We start from the raw sequence: 22,199 nt of genomic DNA, 5'->3' as shown, positions 1-22,199 counted from the left end.
ACTCGTGTTCTAGCCTCTACTTTGTAATTAAAAAAAAAACTATGACAAAATTAAAATCCATACAGATAGAGTTTAATTACAAAGAAGGCATTATCTCTCACCAACTACAAACCTCTCCTTTATGTACACATAACCATAAAAGAAAGAAAACAACCTGAAAGAGTAGTAGACGCTTTCTTGTGAAGAAACTTGACAGAGCGATCAACTTTCAGGGAAGAAAACCAACGAAAGGAACCGGAGCAATATAAAGATGGTTTGCTAGCGGTGCAGCTGTACCATTCTGTTGAATAACTATTCCAATTGCTTCAACCACAGCCATGACAAACTTCATAGCCAGTTTCACTAGGGCTATGCACATCTCTAATCTTTTTATCACCATTTTTATTTGCTCTCTTCTTCTTTCCTCCTCGTCCCTCTCCCTAACTTTTCAAATTAAAGCAACCGACATATATATATATATATATATATATATATATATATATATATATATATATATAGCAACAAAAGAAATGGCTTCCCTATTACCACAATGGAAAAGGAGAGAGAAAATACCAATCTTTTTTTTTTTTTTGAAAATAGAAGATATCCTATAGTCTATTTTGGCTTTTGGAAACTCCAGGAGACATCTAAACAAGAAGCTAGCTAGATCTCCCTCTCTATCTGTCTATTTCACAGTAATATTGACTGTTGAAGACATAGGGGAAACTCAAGTTGAGAAGAGATAAGCCATATCTAAACTTCATGTGTGTGTTTACTAATAGCAACAAGGCGCGCATATGATTACTATAGTTGAAAAAGAGAAGATGCCATCATGTTATCCTTCTGGATATATGCGACAAGCTTCAACTAATGAGATGACCGTGACATGATATTTTGTGTTTCGCTAACAGAGCAACACTTTGGCCCTAAAAACAATACGGGGTAAGTAAGAACTTGCCCCCAAACAATTATGCCTATCTCAACTGAGTGATCCAACTATTAATTCTCCCAATTGAGTCCCCATCTACTGAGATTCTACTCAATTAACGCCCAGTGTTATCCACGGTCAATATTGAATCCCTTAATGTTGCATTTGCCTTCAATTCAAGCTTTATTTTAGTGTAAAACTCGGGCTTCTTTTCGCATTAAATACCACACCAGTACGCTGCTAACTCTTTTTACAAACAAAAAGAGTTATAATCCCTGTTAAAACTGCATGATTTTTTGAGTGCTAAGAAATCTTTGTTAATGAATTTTTACACCAAAATGGGGGGTTAATATATCTCTTAACTGTAGATAACACTGGGGGCTAATTGAATCAATCTGCAGCAAACGGGGCCTCAATTGGGACAGCTAATAGTTGAAGCACTCAGTCGGGAGATGCACGATAGTTTGAGGACAGTTTTCGTTCTTGCCCTGCACACATTATGAATAGAATTGCCAAATAATTGAAATGGTCCCCATTCGACCAACCAGCAACATGGCGTGCAGGCCATGCTAATTACCCGATGGCAACTAAACCTTTTGAGCTTGCATTGTCTAAAATCAACTTCTTTTTTTAATCTAAAAATTGGAATAGTAGCTGAGCCCATTGCCTTCGTTTCAATCAAATCATCAGAATAATAATAAGAACGTCTAGTATAGTTTAAAAGCTGTTTAAAATGGTGTTTTGGAAGCTGTTTCAACTAAGCTACAGAATGAAGAATTGGGATTTCAGAATTGTATTAACACACACACACACACACACACACACACACACACATATATATATATATATATATATATATATATATATATTTTTAAACATGGATCCCCGAGTAGATCTACATGGTAAACATCGTCTTCTTCTGATCCAGTGTAAGCTCTACCATTCAATTAAAAAATATCGAGGCCCATAAAAATACGACACCCATGCCCAAGAAAAACAGCACAACAACCTCCAAGTCCAAGCAGCTAGCCTGCTGAAAACAAAATAGGCTAGCCGTTGAAATTCAAAAGTACATGCCCTTAAACGATTCCCGTTGAAAATATGGAGGGGCATCTGAGTTCATAAAAGAGATCGAATGCTTGGAATGTCATGCTGCAGAGCTAGTCTCTGACAACATCAGTTCTAGGCCGAGTTATTGAGGAAGGATGATATTCTAAAGGGACTGTTATTTCATCCGAGCCCGTTGCAGGGGTCTGCATCTAACACTAAGGATCAAAAGGATAAATTGGAGCCGGTAACTCAAGTTCAAGAACAGGTGAGAGAGATCAGCCCCAGATGGAGACTCATAGTTCAGAAGAAAAGCTGGAAAGCACAAAGTCTTGGGCTGAAGAAACTGAAGCTATTGCAGTACTAGAGGCCCCACAGGTGCATTTTACTTCACATGTATGCTAAGATTACACCTGTTTCATGTTTCATGTTTCATGTTTCATGTTTCATGTTTCATGTTTCCTGATCTTGCTCTGCAAACTTTGTTGACAGATAGCTGAATCTGGAAAGATCTATGCTGAAGAAAAAGAAGTTCAGGCGAAGCTACTTGAGAGATCTGTTAAAGAGCTAGAATGCACCACTAATGTGCTATAAACAAGGTTAGTTTTCTAATTTATGGTCGAGTTAAAGCAGCTTACAATTTCAGAATCAGTGTCTTATATAACACCTGTCAGGTTGACATTCTTAAAGCAGAAGCAGAACGACAAAGAATGCAGAGAGAAGAGCTCGGAGATTGAGCTTCATTCAGTAAAACATCAGGTGCAGAATGTTGAAAGTGTTGACACTGGCATGAAAAGGCTCAGATACATTATTTAGCTTTGTCTTTTTATCAGATTCTATTGTATGTTTGTTTAGATACTTTGATGTTGCTTCAACTTTTCAATATATGGTTTTCTTTCATCTACAGGCATTTGGAGGAGAAGGAGAGAGGCCTTGAAGATGCACTGAATCATATACAAATCCTTGAAAGGAATATATCTAACAAGGAAGCAGAGGTAAAGCTCCTTTATTCACCATTTTGGTACATTTTTACATATGATTAAACATTGTTTTGACCTGAGGTTTCAGCAATTGAAAGGCATGCTTTGTAATTACCATTCAACAGATTTCCCAGTTCAAGGCACCTATCACTGAGCTAAATTTGCATTCAGAAGCACAGGCTAGTGAGTATAAACAGAAGGTAGGCAAAGTTGTATAGTTCTTCCATCTCATATTTCTTTAGTTGTATTTTAAGAAATTCTGAAAACAGTTCAAGGCATTGGAAGGCATGGTTGAACAAGTAAAACCTGAGGGCCATTTCACTCATAGCATGAGCTCTTCGTCGAACAAGTCCGAGAAAAATGCTGCCAAGTCCAGTGGTTCTGATTCCCCTTTCAAATGCATTGGTTTAGGCTTGGCACAACAAATAAAATATGAGAAGGATGAGGACCTTGCGGCGGCAAGACTGCGTATTGAAGAGCTAGAATCCTTAGCAGTTAATCGACAGAAAGAGGTAGGCTTTACACTCCAAATGTAAATCCAACTTGATATTTGTGTCAGATAATGTCTCACCAGAAGATCCTCATGTTCTATTTGCATTAAATGCCAGATTGGCTGCTGATGAGAGCATGACCCATGATGTAATCCGCGATTTACTAGGAGTAAAACTAGATAGGACAAATTATGTGGTAAATTTACGTTGGTCTGCACTGCTCTTTTGTTTAATCATGGTTTTTGGCAATTCAGACCACATATAGAATTGAGACTACGTGTCTCCTTTTTTGTTTTTGGTAATTTATATGATAATGTCAGATACAGTGCTCAGACATAAAGCTCTTTCTGCATTTAAAAAAGGCAAGAGAAAAAAAAACAAAAAGTAAAGAGAGTAGTTTTCATGAATGTGTTTGTTCATGTACCTATATGTTAATTGCAGTCACTGTCAGATGATAAACAAGTGGAGAATATTGTAGAAAAAGCTCACCTTGGAGCCTCAAGTAAAGGTTTTTTTAGCTTTGGTATTGCCTTGGAAACCCACATGTGAATTCTCTTAATGGTTTCCACTGTCCATATAGGAGCAGGAAGTTACCAAGCTTAAGCAGCAGCTCAGTGAGTTTATTGAGGAGAGACAAGGGTAAGCATCAAAGGTATTATCTTCTTCATATGGAATTTAACTTACCGAGTCCCTTTATACCAGCGAGTGTTTGATCCACGTGCTATTCTTTACAAGAAATCATCAAAGGTCTTCCTAAGGGATTAAAGATTGTTGATCTTTCAGCGGTATGCTTTGTGTTCCTGTATGTTGTCTTGTTTAAGCCAGCATGCAATAATTTGAAAACTCAGAGTTTGCTAATGTCAAGTCTTATCTTGTAATGTGTTTAGGACTTCCGATCGATTACGAGATATTTCTGAGTATGAATGTTGTTTGAGGTATGATTTTTCGGCCTATATTTTAGGTTGTGGATAGATTTTAGTGGCTCACTTGCTTCAGCTTTTCTGCCTAGGAAGAGGTAGGTACAGCATTTAATTGAATTGTAATGGTATGGTGGCACTGATTTCATAGCAGTTTTCTTTTTCGAGTTTATGAACTTTGATCCGTTTGTTTGTGCACAGACGGAATGAAATAAATGTTTTGCTTGTTTAATTTTTCATCAGAATATATTGACAGGATACTGATGTTCCATGGCATTTGATTGCCACAACAATATTCTTCACACCGATGAAATTACAGGAATTTATATCAAATAATCATTTTAATTTAATAACTTAAATTATCATATAAAATTTTAAAATATAATTTATATTATTTTTTAACATAAATAAAAACTATTTAAATTTAAAAATTACACAGACTCACATTATTTTCTATTTAATTTTTATCAAATAAATAAGAATAATAAAATTTAAACTTATAACAACTTAATTATAAAAACTCTAATACCTCACGCTTGGCCAATGGAGTGTTATGGAAAGGCAGCATGATCAACAATGTGGATAAAGGGGATGCATGGATAAAGTTTTCACATGTAATTCGGTTTGTCTTGATTCACAACGTCATATGTTCGAATATGTGTTTAAGTTAAATATAATGTCTCGGATATTGAGCTAAGGTGGATCTGTGGCGCAATGGTAGCGCGTCTGACTCCAGATCAGAAGGTTGCGTGTTCGATTCACGTCAGGTTCAATTTTAATTTTTCTTTTCGTCTAAGGCCACACCACTCAGACGCCAGGAGGCTTCTTTACTTGTATTTTTACTTTTAGTTCAATCAATAACAGTATTAAGAAAAAATTGTTAGATCCCTCTTCAAATATCAAATCAATGTGTCATTAAATTCCTTTTAATTCACTAGTCACAATCATAATTTCAACCAAATCATTCGAATTTTGCAGCTTGAATCCACAATGCATCTTGGACAATGGAGGCGAGGGCTCCATTTGGCATTCCTATCTAATTATTTTTTGAAAATTTATGAGAATATTTTTTTATTTTTAAATTAATTTTTTTATATTTTTAGATCATTTTAATATATTAACATCAAATTAAATTTTGAAAAAATTAACTGATTATTGTTATTGTTTTGAAGTATGCACACACACACAATACGCCCTGGTCCCTTCACCTTTTTATTTTAAGTTTAATTTTTTAAATAAAATTATTGAAATAATATTTAAAAGTAATTTAATTATGCCACAATTTCCAAATAAAATAAAAGGGTTCTTTTGGTAATATTAACAATAGTCTTATAAATAATTATATATAAAATTTAATTATTAATTAATTTACTTTTTCATAATCACATTAAATTGAGACCCTTGTTTTTCTAAGTTGAACTTTTTAAATCGTTATAAGTTTTTATATATAAAAAAAACTTCGGATAAAGAAAGTATTGTTTTCAAAATAAGAAAAATAATGAATAACAAAAAAATATTAATAGAAATAATTTTTTCCCTCATAAATTTAAATCATTTCAATTTTTATGAATTTCTATTTTAATTTCATTAAATTCTTATTGAAAAAACCATACTATTGATGAAAAAAGTAATGATTATGTTAAATAACTAGAGAAAAGTATAAATAAATAAAAAGAATTTTGACTGCATAAATACATTATTTACTTTGGAATTTAAATTTGAGTTTTTATTTTAATAGTAGGCAAGTTAAATAAAAATAAGTTTTGAGAATTATGCCGCAACATTACGCGGGTACAAAAAACTAGTTTGAACTAAAACAAGAGTCCAAGGTCCTAGTCAACGAAAAAAAATGAACACAAGTAGTTCTCCAGAAGAGTTGTGTTAAGCAAAACCAGACAGAAGGTCAGATCATCAAGTTTTTTCCTCAGATGTTCAGCAACATGAACCATTTCCCTTTCTCTCTCTCGCCCTAGCTAAGTTGTCATTCATTGTGAGATGTTTTGAGATGTTAATAGTTTCTGCCAAATCATCCGAATTTTTCTGCTTGCTTCCATACCCCAAATAGTAAAGGAGCCTAAGAAGCTTTGCAGATAAACAGCTTTACCAAGAGATGATGATTGCAGATCACACGCATCCTTGACGAAGATAACCTGGTGTTCCTTTTGCCAGCAGAAGCACTAAAGACAGGCAGCCTAACCCTGTTGCTTTTGTCAAATACATGTCCATACCCTAAATATTCCTGCAAACAAAAAGTTATGGGAAAGGAAATTATAACAGAACAAGCAAGCAATATGATTCAAGATAAGATATAACAAGACTTTATTACATGAAAGTGTTACAAAGTGTACACAAACAGTATTTTATATGCCACTTGAAAGTGTGACAACATATCACAGAAGAACAGAAGCAATCCTCTGAGGGTGCTAGCATAACGGGACACATGCATGTAGAAACTTGGTCCTCCATTCTTTTACAGTCACTTCACTTTCACAGGCAATCAGCACAGCATTCTAGATACCCCTTCACCATTAGGCACTCACATTGCATATACTATCTCTCCACTGCTGTCCAGGTCAAGCTCAGGATCACTCTCCAAGTCCTCCATGTCGTCATCAATGTCCAGGCTGCCAGTCAAATATTGGTTGAGGCTGGAGGTGCCTGCTGCAGGTATGGTGGCTTCAGATATTATTTGCATTATCTCTTCAATGCTTTGCATTGGTTGATCGGGTTCTTCAAACTCGTTATTCATTGTATTTTCCACCATGAGATCTGCTGGGAGATTCTTTAGAAACCATTCATGATTCCTAATCTCGGGAATGGTAATCCTCTGTTCAAAAAGGTATTCAAATTAGAAACTTTACCCACAAAAAGTCAATAATAGAGCCACGAAGGGAGGGAGGTTGAAGGATTTGGGCAGGATATTGGTGAAGCAAAATACTGAGAGTGACGAGGAAAGAAAGGGCATGCCAGTGAAGAGCGAGTAATATATATCATTTGACAAAAAATAAGCAATCAAAACAATATTTTTGAGATGGCAAACAGATAATCATTGTAAAAATGTTACAGAATCTAATTTCAGGAATCAAGAGAGACCATACTAACCATTGCAGGGTCTGCTACAAAAATTCTTGAGATTAGATGTTGGCATTCAGGAGATATGTGAACATAGTCCGGAATTGAATACTGGACATTTAAAATTCGCTGAAAGAAACAACAGGATAGGTTTGTCAAGGTCTCAGCAAAGCTCCCATACTAAGCTAAGAAGAGAGGTGATACATTACGTGGATTGTCCTGCGAAAATTCATGGGCTCATCAGGGTCCTCGAAAGGGTATGCTCCCACCAGCATAACATATAAAGTCACACCACAAGACCATACATCTGCAATCTGAATGAAAGAATTAACTGCAAGACATCAGTATAACATCGAGTTGTAATGTACACATGTTGTAGTGCGAAAATGACATCCTTGCTCCATAAGTTCATGCATATTGAATCAAGTAAAAGAACAGAAATCCTACCTTGCCATCGTATTCCTTCTTAAGTAACACTTCAGGAGCAATATAGGCAGGAGTTCCAACAGTAGATTTCGGTTGTGAGTGCAGCACAGAAGACTGTTAAAAGCAGATACGGACAATATGCAACCATGTCAGCAATTGAACAGGAAAAATCGTTACGAATGTTCATCCATGATCCTATAGACATCCAAGAAATCATATTATGGATTTTCAACAATAAGAGCATAAGGATTCTTGTACCTTAGAGTAACCAAAATCACAAATCTTCAATCGAGGTGCTGGGCTTCCATCCAACAATGTATTCTCCAGTTTCAAGTCACGGTGGCATACTTGCTTCACAAAGGAATAAATTAAAACACAAAAAACCCCTCATACTTTTTGCTAAAGTAAGAACAATAAACAAAGGCATAATATAGGATTTACTAACCATTGCATGGCAGTAGCTAACTCCTGATATAAGTTGTTGAAAGAAAAAGCGTGCCTGCATCATAAGGCTGAGCACATTACAAAAAAAATAAAATATCAGGAGCACTAAAACATATCTATGTGTTGGGTGAGAACCTCATCCTCGCTGAAGCGACCAGCAATACATATGCGCTCAAAGAGCTCTCCACCAGATGCATATTCCATCACAATTGCCAGGTGAGTTGGGGTTAATATGACCTATAGTCGTGTCATTGAGTTATTGAATAAAAACTACCTCTTTGTAAAGGGAAAAAAATAATAAGTTGCAGGAATTGACAGACCTCTTTGAATCTGACAATGTTGGGATGCCTAAGCGACCTGTGGTTAATGATTTCTCTTCGCACGTTTTCATCTATCTGTTGCACAGAAAATAAATTAAGGTTAGTTTATCTATTGTTCAATTATTGCATATCAAGTACAAAGATTTCCTGTATAACACCGAGAATGCCAACTCCTAGGGATGGCAATGGTACCCCAGGTCAGGTTTCTTTATATACATACCCTGTCCATTACACATGGAGTAAAAGATTTAGATATTTATACCCTTTCCATTGGGTTTGGGGTGTCCATATGGATATCCATTTTATGACTATTATTTATTATTCAACAAAAAATAAAATAGTGATATATATTTGAATTATATATATGTATTTATTATTGAATTAAAAAAAATAATATAAATGTTCTATATTTATCTATATAATACAAATATATATCTTGGGTCGGCTTTGCCAATATCTATACCTTATCCATCACCCATCAAGTAAAATAATTATCCATAATAATAAAATAAAATAAAAAATTGTTCATTCAGATCGGTATCCATCAGGTTTAGATCAAATTGTCATCCCTAATGACTACACAATCAATAACTTGGATATGGGCTCTACATTAGTTGTCAGAATACAAACTAAAAATGGATGGCCGATTTCAAGAAACCTAATGGCCAAGACTGGCAAGTTATTTCATATGAAAAGTAACATTCAGTTTCTTTACATTTCTTTGTCAGGCAAATTACTTAACCTATAGCCATGCACGCAGCAAATATTCACGGTTATATACAGGTTTTGTAAGTCGCAGGTTTTCCTAATTTGGAACTTGTGGCCGATATATGCTATTCTTATAGCCTGTCATTGTTCTGCCAAGTTGTGCTTTTCTTCTAATTTTTACCCCCTTATTGATCACATTCATAACAAAATTCGTCAGATCAGGCATCTAATAAGTAAAATCAGTATAAACATTTGATCAACCAAAACCAAAAAAAAATCAAACAATCGCAAAACAACTATAGCCTGTAAACCTAGAAAAAAAGTGAAAGGAGCGCAGTTCAAGTATAGAAATAAAGCAAAACAACTGATTAGTCACTGAAGTAAATCGAAACAAAGCAAATAGAATTCACACCAAAGAAGTACATAAATCAGCCCTCAAGCACGCCCAAACAAACGTAAATGATAAATCAATTTAATTAACCACTAAATTAAGAGCTTCCCATTAAGCTGTAACTAGAAACAAACTTAAGCAAGCTCAAAATCCCATAATAAACTTTGTAAAAAAAAGGAGTGAAAATCAGAACAAAAATAAATAGAAAAACACAATAGTACTAACCTTCTCACCTCTCTCGATATACTTAACAGCAACAAGATCATCAGTCTGTTTATCCCTCATCAACCTAGCTACACCAAAATTCCCTGACCCAATATCTTTCACTAGCTCATACCGGTCTCCATCGTGCATAATCGGCAGGTCCATTCCAGGTCCCACTGTCATCGCCGATCGATCCATTTCTCCTTATAACTCCCTCTACTTTCAATATATCTCTCAAAAAAACAAGAATCCACGAGAAGAAAAATAAAAAAAAATAAAAAAAAGGCTCAATCAATAACTCACATTATCAACATCACTAGAGAAAACCTTTTCCAGAGAGATCGAAATGGAACCATACGTGGACCAAAAAGATTCGATTTTTGAACAAAAAACACGTGAAAAGCTCACCAACCCTTCATGGGTTTTTCATTTTTTTTATTTTCTTTTAAATTAGAGAATGGGAGTTGCAGAGATATAATAGAGAAAGAGAGAGGATGAGGAGAGAACTTGTGATAAAGTTTTCTTTTTAATTATATCATTATTTTTTTCCTTCTGACTCCCTCTAAAAACTAACTCTTTACGCCTTCTTTCTTTCCTTCAATCTACAAGCAAAAGATAACAGGGTTTTGTGCCTTTCACTTTGCCTTTTCACCTTCTTTTACTACTCTGGGACTGGGTGATATCTTTTTTTCCCTCTTGGACTTGTTGTCTAAAAGTTAAGGAAGTTTCATGATATGGGTTTTGTCTGAATGGGGGTGATGGTAATGAAATGACTGATATGGGTTTGTTTGCAGTGTGGATAAGGTTTAACTTCACAGGTCACGAGGACGAGGGTCGAGTTTTCTGGGTTTAGAAGGACTGATTCGATGTGGGGAGGAAGACAGCTGCAATTGTGGACTCTTCTTCCTTTTTACTTTGACTCGTTTGACTCGCCTGCTTTCTCCTTCAAAACCTTGTGCGGTGATTGTCAAAATTAATTTTGTTTTAATTTGAGGTGATTTATAAAACACAAAAAGAATTTGGATTATTTAGGTTTTAGACTAGAAGATGTAATTTTTATTCAAATTTTATTATTTATGAATTTCTTATTTCATATAGCTATGGATTTTTTTTTATCAGCAACATAAAAAATTAAAATAATTAAAATAAAAATTCATAGGTGATTTAAATCAAAGGAGGAAAAATGTATTCTTTTATTCAAAACTCCTTTTTCATTATTTATTTATTTATTTTTATTTTAATAAGAAATGTATTTTTTGTCCAAAGTCTAATTTCTTATACAATGCTTGTCATTTTTGTTTAAACAATAATAAATTTGGGCTATCTTTGTTGTCTTTGTTGTCGAGAAAATCAAGTTCTAAGATATTTGGATAAAAAAAATAAATTTTAATTTATTTTTATCTAAAAATATTTAAAATACATTTTATAAACCTCAATAATTTTAGTTGTAACTCTAAAATATAATCTAATTAGTTTAAAAAAACTAAAAAAGAAAATCTTTTTCAAGCCCTTGTTCATTTTTTTTTTTTGCATAATTAGATCAAAATCACCTCAATTAAATATTTTTTTAAAGATGAACTCATGTATATAAAGATTGATGTTTTCGTGGCCAAAATATAGTCAGCAAGAAGCTTTTCCCCTCCACCTTTTATGATGACTCTATTTGTTATCTCTTAACATACATCAATGAAATATAATAAAAATAAAACTCATGGCTAAGAAATAAAAAAAAAAGTAAATGGATAAAATATGAAAAAAATAAAGAACTAAATTGTATTTTAACTTTAAGAACAGTAAATTATTGCACTGCAATGGCTTCGATATAATGAACAATAAACACACAATTTTTTTTAATTTAAATTTAAGTTGAATGGATTAGCTTAATTATGTTACTTTCTGGTACTTTCCTTCTTATATTTCTACTTACTTGAGAAGTTACGAGATTCAAAAGATAAAATTAGGCAGCATTTACTAAGTTGGTTGTGGTTGTATTTCTAAAAGATTTAAATTTTTTTTAAAAAAAATTAATATGATTTATATGTTTTAAATCCTTTTGATGTGCTGATATCAAAAATAATTTTTAAAAAATAAAAAAATATTATTGGCATATATTTTAACATGAAAAATTATTTAAAAAACACCCGTAATCATACTGCTAAACACACTGTTAAAGAAGTGGGATTTAAAACTTTAAATTTCCGCATGAAGTCTTGAATATTCAATTGGAGTAATTTTAAAAAATTAAAATTAAAATTTAATCAGCTAAATTATATCAAATCTTTCCAGACTCACTGAAAGAAGATTTTAATGTGTATTGATTATCATATTATTTGATAAAAGAAAAAAAAGTGCAACTAACGCACTCCTTCCCCAGCCACGTATGCGAATAACAATGACCACGAACATTGAAAGAGTTTCTCACTTGATAATTGAAAGCCAGGGCACAAAGTACAATTTGACTCTTGACATGAACATGGAGCCCACTATTCTGGACACGAAACGTATCCCTAGAAAAAAGAAAGAAAGTGATTTATGAAGCACGGGACAATCACCGTACAAATAGACAACACCTAGATAAACCATCACCACACAATTGGAGCCAGCTTTTAATTCTAACAAAATTGCTAAAAAAATTTAAAAAATTTAAAATTAAAAATAATTTACCTTCAATTAAAACCAAATCGCTAAATTTTTTTTTTTTGAAAAAACACAAAAAACTGAATATTCCATCCACAATAATAACGAGAGGATGGATAGCATGGTATTGTACAGTGAAATAAACACTTTTTACCGTATTAAAATGTTTAAGATTGTTAATTTTCATTTAAAAATATATTAAAATGATTTTTTTTAGTTTTTAAAAATTATTTTTAAAATCAATATATTAAAACAATTTAAAAATATAAAAAAATTAATTTTTAATAAAAAAATTAAACTTTTTAAAAACATGAATTATATCGTGTTTCCAAACAGTAACCAAGTAATCCTTAATGAAGAAAGCTGCCTGCTCTCCAATATTGGGTAGTTGGTGCCACTGTGTGGCTCATCTTTAAGGGTCGACAGAATGAAATTGACATTCTTAATTTATGCTCCATGATTTAGGTCAATTTGTATCTCCAACCAAGCAATCCGAAGGTCCAGCTTGAAGCAAACCAACGGGAGTAGGCTCCGTGTATTAATGAATTCAAACTTTGGCTGCCATTTCATATTAATTTCTTACCAACATAATTAATGGAAGGAAGCTAGCTACACCAAATAGGTTTGTGATCCTGCCGCATCCATGCATGCATAGTCTTAACCAAACGGTACTGGACACGACTTAAACCTGCAGGATGGCTAGTTAGGATACAGACAAGCATGTAATGTAATAAACTGCTGAATATGTTATTGAAGCATGATGGGTTACGTGAATTCAAACTATCAGCTGGTATTATTTTTATTATGGATGGATGGGTGTCACTGGACACTGCTAGAAGGATCCATTGATTGTTTATAGTATAAAACTACAAATAAAAGCTAGCTCGACTATTAAGTACGATTATAACTTGAGTTTTATAATCTCTGTATATATATAATTCAGGTTTAAAAAACTGCTGGTGTTCTGGTCATAGTCACGATATAGGCTAGCTGCTGTCTATTTCACACTTGCCGGAGTTTGAGTGAGCACGTTTCCGATCGAATCCTGTTAATTTCCAGCAGGCATGCAAGTAGCCAATTAACGGGCATGCTCGATCGAAAGTAGAAAGTTCTTGCCTTATGGCTAGGGAAAGAAGCTACATTGTCTTCAGGGAAGATCGATATTGACGATGCAGGGGGGAACTTGAAGGATGACACGGTTATTAAAGGTCATGCATGGTTATTAAACCCCAAATGGTTTACAAGGTCAATTTGTTGATCCTTCTGCAGCAGAATCATTTTCCAAAAAATTAATTTTTTTTAATCATGTTTTTTTCTAGTATTTTTATTGTTTTTAATCATGTTTTTTTTTAATTTTTAAATAATACTGTTTTGAGATTGTACGTATCAATGACCCAATGACTCGAATCCTTAATCAAGTCAGACTTCAAAATAGATCCGATAACTATGATAAAGGGTTAAGATGACTAAAATACTTGTAAAATAAATTCTTTTGAATTAATGGATAAAAAACCCTCCCGTGCTTAAATTATATGAAAAGGGAATGGTGCTTGAAATTGCTAATTAGACAATGCACGTACTAAAAGATTAATAGGAGGGTGTAAGGTAGAAGGTACTGCGGTGTAAGGTAGAAGGTATCGCTAACACCCGATATTATAGTAATGGTTGTTTTTTAAAATATTTTTTATTTAAAAATATATTTAAATAGTATTTTTTTATTTTTAAAAAATTATTTTTAATATCAGCAAATTAAAATAATTTAAAAATATTAATTTCAAACGATGAAAATTAAAAATAAATTTAAAACTTTTTAAAAATATTTTTAAAAGATAAAAATAAAAACAAAAAAAATAAATTCCTAGAAACTCAAAATTATGTTGAATGATAAGAGGGGTAGGATTAGTTACTCCAAGACACCGATCTGCACGGGGAATGTATGTCCTCAATGTTGACGCGAAATCGTTGAACCACCATGTTTTACGTCGTGGTCAGTGGTCACTGTCTTTTAAACAAAAACAACTGTGCTGCTGTGCATGTTTGCTTGTATTCAATGTATATATTATTTGTATTTATATAATAGTATGTTTGAAAATATAGTTATAATTATTTTTTAAAATATTTTTTTATTTTTAAAAAATTATTTTTGATATCAATATTTTAAAATGATATAAAAATATTAAAAAAATTTATTTTTAATTTTTTTTAAATACAAAAACAAATAGATTTTAACTAGGTTCTAAGATATTATCTAATATCATGTTATCTCTACTTTTAAAAATATTTTTCAAATTACTTTTTCTTAGGTGATTTTTAAGTTTTTTTTTTATAATTTTATTAATATTAAAAATTAAAAAATTATTTTAATATATTTTTTAATTAAAAACATCCTGCATTATCAGTTACAAGTATTCTTGATGAGACACTGCACTCCTATATTTACTTGATTCGCGGTCTTTGGACGGAGCCTAATCATTCAGACCAATCTAAGGCGCATTTGTAGGGCGATGTAAAGATTGTTCCACGTGTATGGAACGTGAGCGAAGCTTATGGACCTTCTAAGAATACACGTGTACCCGAATGCATCACACGAATGGTTTCCAGCTGACATCCATGCATGCATAGAAAAGCAACCAAGCATCGACTCTTTCTACTGGAATCCACAGTGCCTCTCTTTGCTCTTTTTCATTTTGCTCACTGAATCTTTTTCTTTGATTAGGTCCTTTTGTTGCCAAATTACTCAGCAATTTCTGATAATTTGTTCTACAAAGCAAAAATAAAAAACGAGGACCAAATTAGAGAACACACATGGTACTCTTCCAAGCTTTCGGGCAGACTAGTGAAACCAATGCGGTGAGAACTTTCAGAACTGGCTTGATCATGAGTAAATTCAGAGACATTGCACAGGAGATGGGGCGTTTCTAAAGAACTAGCAAACATCTTGTCCACAACTCAGCAGCAGCATGACCATCCATTTAAACTGTCAAGTTTTTTACCTTATAAAAAGCTTTGTAAATTTAGAGTGTGTTTTTCTACGTACTTGCGATGTCTGGTAATAAAACAAACGTAAGTTAATATTCATGGTCCCATCAAATTATGCATTTGAAACACTCGAAAACGAAAGCAGGTGCTACGTGATTCTTGCAGCTGTAAATTGCTGCACCAGCTGTAACAGGTTGTACTGAACAGTGTATCATTCTTTTATAATCATACTGTTCATTAAAGTAAATAGTTTTTTTTATAAAAGAATTAGTTAATTTTGTTTTTAAAAAATCTGTACAGTTAATTGATTTCATTTGAACTGTTCACGTGAATGTGAATAATAATTTTTATTTAAAAAAATTGGTTGAAGGTGAATTAAATTTATTCGTACTGTAATCTCAATTTTATTCATGATAATATTTTATCTAATTTTATTATACGCTCAAAAAATCATGGAAAATATAGTTCTTGTTGAATGAATTTTGTATGTAATAGAATTATAGATAGTTTAATGGAATAATAAATTTTTTTATATAAAGTATAATTTATTTCACGATGTAATAGCAATAGTTAAATCTACAATATTTAAATTAAAAACCATAAATATTAATATATATTTTTTAAAATTATTTTATAACCTCAATTTCAAAAGTATTTTTAACCAAACACATTAAACTACTTTTTGTTCAACCTCAATTTCAATCACATTTTTAATCAAATATATATTTTTTTAAATCAATTTTAATTAAAAATAATTTTTATAAAAATAATTTTTTTCAAGTAATAACTATAACAGTTACCAAAGAAGAAACGTAAAAAAAATCAATGCTCATGTTCTCAAGAGTCATCATGACTCATGTCCTGGTGCAGCAGCATATCTATGTGCTGGGAGTTATTTCAACAACAAAGTATGCAGAAAGTGTACCTCCTTACTCTCTGCACACTTTGTGGAACCCATTGAAAACAAGAGTATTTTTGTACTCTATCAAGCTAAAAAAAATCAATAAAATATAGTATAAAAAATATTTTAAAAAATAATATAATTTAGAGAGTTTTTATGTATTACTATTTTAAATTATAAAATTTGAAAGATATAAAATTTAATAAGAAGAAAAAATAGAGAGAAAAAAGATTTTAAAAACATATCAAAATTCTAATAATAATGTCACCAATACTATTAAAAAATATCAATAAAATAAGCTTAACAACAAGCAAAAAAAAAAAAAAAAACGAAAAACATATAAAAAAATTAAAGGATCCACGAGAGGAGTGTAGACCGGTTGGTCAGGTGCGGGGGTGAAGACAGGGGGGCTGGCAACGCCCAGCTCCTATAAAAAAAAATTGTTTTTTCAGTTTTTTCTGAGAAAATATTTGTTTTTTTAGAAAGTACATTTTAAAAAATTATTTTCCAAACTTTTTTTATATTTGTTTTTCATTAAGAAAGTTGGTCATCAAAAAATATTTTTCAATCAACGAAAAACACTTTCCAGTCAAAGGGTTTTCAGGAAAGTATTTTCCTTTTATTTTGGATAAAAAATACTTTTTGGAAGTTGTGAAAAATTTAGAAATGTCATATTATTCTCAAACTTTTAATTGCTATATATATTGAATATTTGTTTTTCAATTTCATCCATTAGAATTTAATTTTTATATTAACTTTGGTCCTTATTTTTATTTTGCTTTTCCCTTATTATTTTTTAATTGAAATTTTTTATCTATTAAATTTGATCCTCATTCTTTTGATTGTTACTTATTTTATTTGAAATAATTTATGAAATGTTTATTATTATTATTTTAATTTCTTCATCTTTCAATTTTTTTATTTTATCTTTATTATTTTGATTATTTTTTATTTTATTTTAGATAATTTATGAAATTATATTTTTTTTCAATTTCATTCTCATTCAACCTTTTAATTTGTAAGATTTATTTCTCATTATTTTAATAAACATGAAAAAAATAAAACATTAATAAGTTATTTTTCAGCTCATTTTCCATAACATAACCAAATACTGGGAAGTGTTTTCCAACTTATTTTCTATTACATTACCAAACATCGGAAAATACTTTCTCGGAATTCACTTTCTCAAAATTTACTTTTCCAAAAAAAATTACTTTCAGGCAAACAAATAGAGCCTTAATGATATTTATATTTTTAGCTTAAATAATAAAACAATTAAAATTTTAACCCCCTCTAATTTTATATTCTGATTTCCCCCTAGTCAGGTGTGTTTTCTCACGCCTGGTTTGCCTCGGAATCACCATTTTCCACTCCCCTCCTCCCTTGTAGTAACAATATAGAAACTTCTATATAGATCTTTAAATTTCAAAAGCTAAAGTAATTCAAAGAGGGTTCATTTTCAAAATTATCTTTCGGAGTGGAATTGAAAAAAATACATCACTTTGAATATTGATGACATGCCTAATTCTCAATCATCAAAGATACGTGACTGCGAGTATTGATGACCGAGTGTTTGGAGTAGAGGTAGCTTGTGCTTTTTTGAGTAAAAAGCATGTTTTTATAGCTTTTGAAGGTGTGGTTTATGCTTAAATATATTGTACCTTTAAAAAAAAGCCACCACACCTCCAAGCCAAACACCTGGAGAAGGCGGAGCCAACAAAGGCACAGAGCTTCCTGACCTATACTCGCCTATCGAGTCTTCACTAGTACCCCTTCCCTCCCCACCCTAGTCACAACTGAAAGCTTAAACCCATAACAACAACATCCAATGCTTCTCAAAGGAGCTCAAGCCCCTTCTCTCATCACTTTCTACCACCATAATAAACCCCCTTTAAACCCTATAGTACCCGACATACTAACCCTCACTTCACCTATGCGCACTTCCCTCTTCTCCTCCTCCCTCCCCCTTTCCCTCCACCAACAACAGCGCATCCACTTCCCCGAACCCATTAACACCCCCCAAACACTTCACCCCATTTCAACCCCAAAGTGTTTCAGTACTTCCGTCGAACAGTTGGCAAGCGATTCTCAATCTGAAGGGATATTGGATTTTGATGAAAATGAGAGGGAAGCTTTTAAATTTGATGATGATGGGCTGGGATCTTCCGGTGCTGGAGGGGATAGGAAGCACTTGGATGCTCCGGCACTGGAGGTGAAGGAGCTAGCGGAGTTGCCGGAGCAGTGGAGGAGAGCGAAATTGGCGTGGTTGTGTAAGGAGTTGCCGGCGCATAAGCCAGCCACTGCTGTGAGGATACTTAATGGGCAGAGGAAGTGGATAAGGCAGGAAGATGCTACTTATATTGTCGTTCATTGTACTCGAATTCGCGAAAACGAGACCGGGTTTAGGGTACTATTTACAATCACACCTGGGTTTTCAATTTTTTGTTCCGCAGCGCTAAAATCTTAGTGCTTATTGTCTTTTTTATACTGTGATTGAATGTTTAGATACTGAGAATTGACGAGTTGTGATATTAATTTAAATGGGCAATTACTAAAATTTAGTATCGCACAGGAAAATGATAGTGGATATATTGACTTGTGAATTATGTTGTTGTAAAGCTAGAACCTTTTAGGATTAAGCTGGAGTTTTTATCTAAATCTTTAGAGCGAAACAGAGAAAGGGAGAGTTTGGTTATTGAGATTTTTCTTTTGGTTATTGTTAGGTGTATAAATGGATGATGCAGCAGCATTGGTATCGATTTGATTTTGCGTTGTCCACTAAGTTAGCAGATTACATGGGCAAGGAGCGAAAGTTTGCGAAATGCAGGGAGATATTTGATGATATTATCAGTCAGGGACGCGTTCCCAGTGAATCAACTTTTCATATCCTTGTCATTGCATATCTTAGTACGACAGTTCAAGGTAGCCTGGAGGAGGCATGCAGCATTTACAATCGGATGATTCAGTTGGGAGGGTACCGGCCACGACTTAGTTTGCACAATTCTTTGTTTAGAGCGCTTGTGAGCAAACCAGGGGTCATTGCAAAACATCATCTCAAACAGGCTGAATTTGTTTATCATAATTTGGTGACATGTGGACTTGAGTTGCAGAAGGATATTTATGGTGGTCTCATCTGGCTACATAGCTACCAGGACACTATAGATAAAGAAAGAATCACATCACTAAGGGAAGAGATGAGGCAAGCAGGAGTAGAGGAGAGCCAAGAAGTGCTCGTTTCCATATTGAGAGCTTGTGCAAAGGATGGCGACGTGGAGGAAGCAGAAAGGACTTGGCTCAAACTTGTCCGTCTTGATGATGGTCTCTCTTCACATGCTTTTGTGTGTAGAATGGAGGTCTTTTCAAAGGCAGGAGAACCTATGAAATCTTTTGAGACATTTAGAGAGATGCAGGAGGTTTTAAGTTCTTACAATGTTGCACCGTATCATAAAATTATAGAAGTCTTATGCAAGGCTGAAGAAGTGGAACTTGCAGAGTCACTCATGCAAGAGTTAGTTCAGAGTGGTATGAAGCCGCTTACACCATCTTTTATTTCTATAATGGACATGTACCTTAATTTAAACTTGCACGATAAATTAGAATCAGCCTTCTCTGCATGCCTTGAGAAATGTCGACCCAACCGGAGTGTCTACATGATCTACTTGGATTCTTTGGTGAAAGTCGGTAATTTTGACAAAGCTGAGGAGATTTTTAACCACATGCGCAATAATGAAGCGATTGGTGTTAATGCCAGATCATGCAATACTATTTTAAGAGAATACCTCTCTTCTGGATACCATGTGAAGGCAGAAAGGACATATGATCTAATGTGCCAAAAGAAATACGATATTGATTCCTCATTGATGGAAAAGCTTGACTCTGTTCTGAGCTCGAGCAGGAAAGTGGCAAGGAGGCGTATTAGCCTCAAGCTTAGCAAAGAGCAAAGAGAAATTTTAGTGGGTTTGTTTTTAGGTGGTTTGCAAATTGAATCAGATGGGAAGAAACACATGATTCAATTCGAGTTCAATCAGAATTCTATCATGCATTCCATTTTGAGGAGACATTTACATGACCAGTACCATGAGTGGTTACATCCATCTTTTAAGCCTAGTGATGATAGTGATAGCGATGACATCCCTTGGAGATTTTGTACCATCTCGCACTCTTGTTTTGATTTCTATGCAGAACAGTTTTGGCCAAGAGGCCAACCTCAGCTGCCAAAGCTAATCCACAGGTGGATGTCACCTCAGGTTCTTGCATACTGGTATATGTATGGGGGGCACAGAACATCATCAGGGGATATTGTGCTGAAGCTAAAGGGGAGTGTTAAGGGTGTTGGAAGGGTTGTCAAAACATTGAAATCAAAATCTCTGGATTGCAGGGTGAAGAGAAAGGGGAAAGTATTTTGGATAGGTTTTCTTGGAAGCGTTTCTACATGGTTCTGGAAATTGGTAGAACCTTATATATTAGATGACTTGAAAGATTTGCTAAAAGCTGGTGATCCTACCTTGGAGAATAATATGGAAGAACTTCAGAATATGAACTTTGATAGTGGGTCTGATTTTGATGAGGAGGCATCTGAGGACAGCGACATGGACAGTTTATAGGACCTTTTGCGGGTGTATTAGGCAAAATGTTATAGTTTTTAGTTCTAACTTCAGCATCAAAGTTGTTGAATATGAAAGTTGCTAAAGATATGACATGTTACCTTGCTACATGGGAAGTAATTCTTATGACTTGAATGGTTTGTGCCAGTTTGAACTTCCTACCTCACTCCGCAGCCATTACTTGCTACCTTTTGAATGCTTCATGGGATTATGTGATGAGGCGTGATTAAGTGATATGCTCTGTACTAGATTGTTTTTGGTTATAGCTCATTGCCTTATCTATTTTTTTACAGTGTATGAAATACTGCCAGGGGAAGAAGATGCAGGGTGGGTTTGGAAGCTGAAGAATTATACTTTAGTCCTGAAGTAAATAGTGATAATCCTGTAGTTTTATTTCTCTATAATCCAAAATTCAGTCATAGTACTAAATAAAGTATGATTATGAAAATTAAAAAAAAAAAGGGGGAAGGTAATGAGAACAGGCACGTGCAACTGCTCGTGCAGCCTTGGTGTTTTTTAGTGTCAAAAGGCAAAATGGTCTGAAGTAAGGCAACATGTCATTTCTGAAGTGCTAAAGTATTAGGCTTTGTATTAGTAATCCTGAAATTGTTTACGAGCATCATTTAAATTTTGAAGTGCATGTACTTGCTGAGACCCAGCAATTTCTTCTTTGGAAATTTTGTCTTCAACTTTCGGCATGGTACTTAATTGTTCTATATTCTGAAGGGCTCCACATTCTTCTTTTAACACAAAAAAAAAAAAAAACAGAGACTTGATCTATATTTTCTGATAGCACTGACTTTGCTTGCTGACTGCTCATCTTGCTATTTGTTTCATGACAGTTAGATGCCTGTCAAGCTGTAGAGACCAATTTTCTGCTGGCTACGTAGCATGTTAAAGTTCTTCACTGAATTTTGTTTTTATGAACAGTTCATCTAGGATCTGTGGCAAGTTTCTGCAAGTTATACATTTTTTTCCCCGTTTTCTTTATGTACCTTTTATTTTACAGGTAAATATTGGAATATATGTTGAAGACAACAGCACAGGGCTCTCCGTGCTGGTGGACCGCGCAGGGGGAGGATCTAGCTTGAATTGGGCCAGCAAAACCACATGTTGCCCCTGCTTTGGACTTGGTCAGATTGTTAAGGCTCAGGCCCTTGTCGGATTCAGT

At 33.6% G+C, this 22,199-nt stretch overlaps 2 protein-coding genes, 1 long non-coding RNA gene and 1 other non-coding gene across 10 annotated transcripts; 3 read left to right on the top strand and 1 right to left on the bottom strand.

The window, feature by feature from the left end:
• Positions 1 to 1,805: 1,805 nt before the first annotated feature.
• Positions 1,806 to 4,574, top strand: LOC133680637 (uncharacterized). 5 transcript variants are annotated; one of them, XR_009836356.1, is made up of 8 exons: positions 1,806 to 2,332; positions 2,447 to 2,553; positions 2,629 to 2,713; positions 2,862 to 2,949; positions 3,060 to 3,134; positions 3,204 to 3,446; positions 3,867 to 3,927; positions 4,006 to 4,574. It is a non-coding gene; the product is annotated as an uncharacterized LOC133680637 (long non-coding RNA). The 5 variants fall into 5 exon arrangements; XR_009836354.1 differs by having other exon boundaries at positions 3,867 to 4,210; positions 4,313 to 4,574; XR_009836352.1 differs by having other exon boundaries at positions 2,648 to 2,713; positions 3,867 to 4,574.
• Positions 4,575 to 5,042: 468 nt separating this feature from the next.
• TRNAW-CCA (transfer RNA tryptophan (anticodon CCA)) lies at positions 5,043 to 5,114 on the top strand. Its single transcript has one exon. It is a non-coding gene; the product is annotated as a tRNA-Trp (tRNA).
• A 974-nt stretch (positions 5,115 to 6,088) lies between these two features.
• Positions 6,089 to 10,717, bottom strand: LOC133680339 (serine/threonine-protein kinase SRK2E). 3 transcript variants are annotated; one of them, XR_009836295.1, is made up of 10 exons: positions 9,929 to 10,711; positions 8,605 to 8,679; positions 8,420 to 8,521; positions 8,286 to 8,339; positions 8,099 to 8,191; positions 7,862 to 7,954; positions 7,624 to 7,728; positions 7,445 to 7,543; positions 6,669 to 7,169; positions 6,089 to 6,581 (listed from the first exon to the last, which is right to left on the bottom strand). XR_009836295.1 is itself a non-coding variant. In XM_062103219.1 (9 exons), the coding sequence occupies exons 1-9, from the start codon at positions 9,967 to 9,969 to the stop codon at positions 6,879 to 6,881; spliced, it is 945 nt and encodes a 314-aa protein (XP_061959203.1). In that variant the 5' UTR covers positions 9,970 to 10,717; the 3' UTR covers positions 6,635 to 6,878. The 3 variants fall into 3 exon arrangements, 2 of the variants coding, with proteins under 2 accessions (XP_061959203.1, XP_061959202.1); XM_062103219.1 differs by lacking the exon at positions 6,089 to 6,581 and having other exon boundaries at positions 6,635 to 7,169; positions 9,937 to 10,717; XM_062103218.1 differs by lacking the exon at positions 6,089 to 6,581 and having other exon boundaries at positions 6,635 to 7,169.
• A 7,366-nt stretch (positions 10,718 to 18,083) lies between these two features.
• Positions 18,084 to 21,175, top strand: LOC133679074 (pentatricopeptide repeat-containing protein At2g15820, chloroplastic). The gene is made up of 2 exons (XM_062101576.1): positions 18,084 to 18,831; positions 19,148 to 21,175. Exons 1-2 carry the CDS (start codon positions 18,253 to 18,255, stop codon positions 21,026 to 21,028), a joined length of 2,460 nt encoding a protein of 819 aa, XP_061957560.1. The 5' UTR covers positions 18,084 to 18,252; the 3' UTR covers positions 21,029 to 21,175.
• The last annotated feature ends 1,024 nt before the right edge of the window (positions 21,176 to 22,199 follow it).

Source organism: Populus nigra, chromosome 19 (assembly GCF_951802175.1).
Source record: "Populus nigra chromosome 19, ddPopNigr1.1, whole genome shotgun sequence".
In the NCBI taxonomy this organism is placed as follows: Eukaryota; Viridiplantae; Streptophyta; class Magnoliopsida; order Malpighiales; family Salicaceae; genus Populus; species Populus nigra.
The sequence above is the reverse complement of the archived record's forward strand: the minus strand, read 5'-3'. Positions and strand labels throughout refer to the sequence as shown.

What these genes read in the sequence shown, in the direction of transcription:
- LOC133680339 (XM_062103218.1), bottom strand. Translation starts at nt 10,105, where the DNA reads ATGGATCGATCGGCGATGACAGTGGGACCTGGAATGGACCTGCCGATT. An exon ending in AGAAGGAATACGATGGCAAG is followed by an intron (nt 7,729 to 7,861) that starts GTAGGATTTCTG and finishes TCTTTCATTCAG; the next exon opens with ATTGCAGATGTATGGTCTTG. An exon ending in TTGTAGCAGACCCTGCAATG is followed by an intron (nt 7,170 to 7,444) that starts GTTAGTATGGTC and finishes CTTTTTGAACAG; the next exon opens with AGGATTACCATTCCCGAGAT.
- LOC133679074 (XM_062101576.1), top strand. Translation starts at nt 18,253, where the DNA reads ATGCTTCTCAAAGGAGCTCAAGCCCCTTCTCTCATCACTTTCTACCAC. An exon ending in AAAACGAGACCGGGTTTAGG is followed by an intron (nt 18,832 to 19,147) that starts GTACTATTTACA and finishes GGTTATTGTTAG; the next exon opens with GTGTATAAATGGATGATGCA.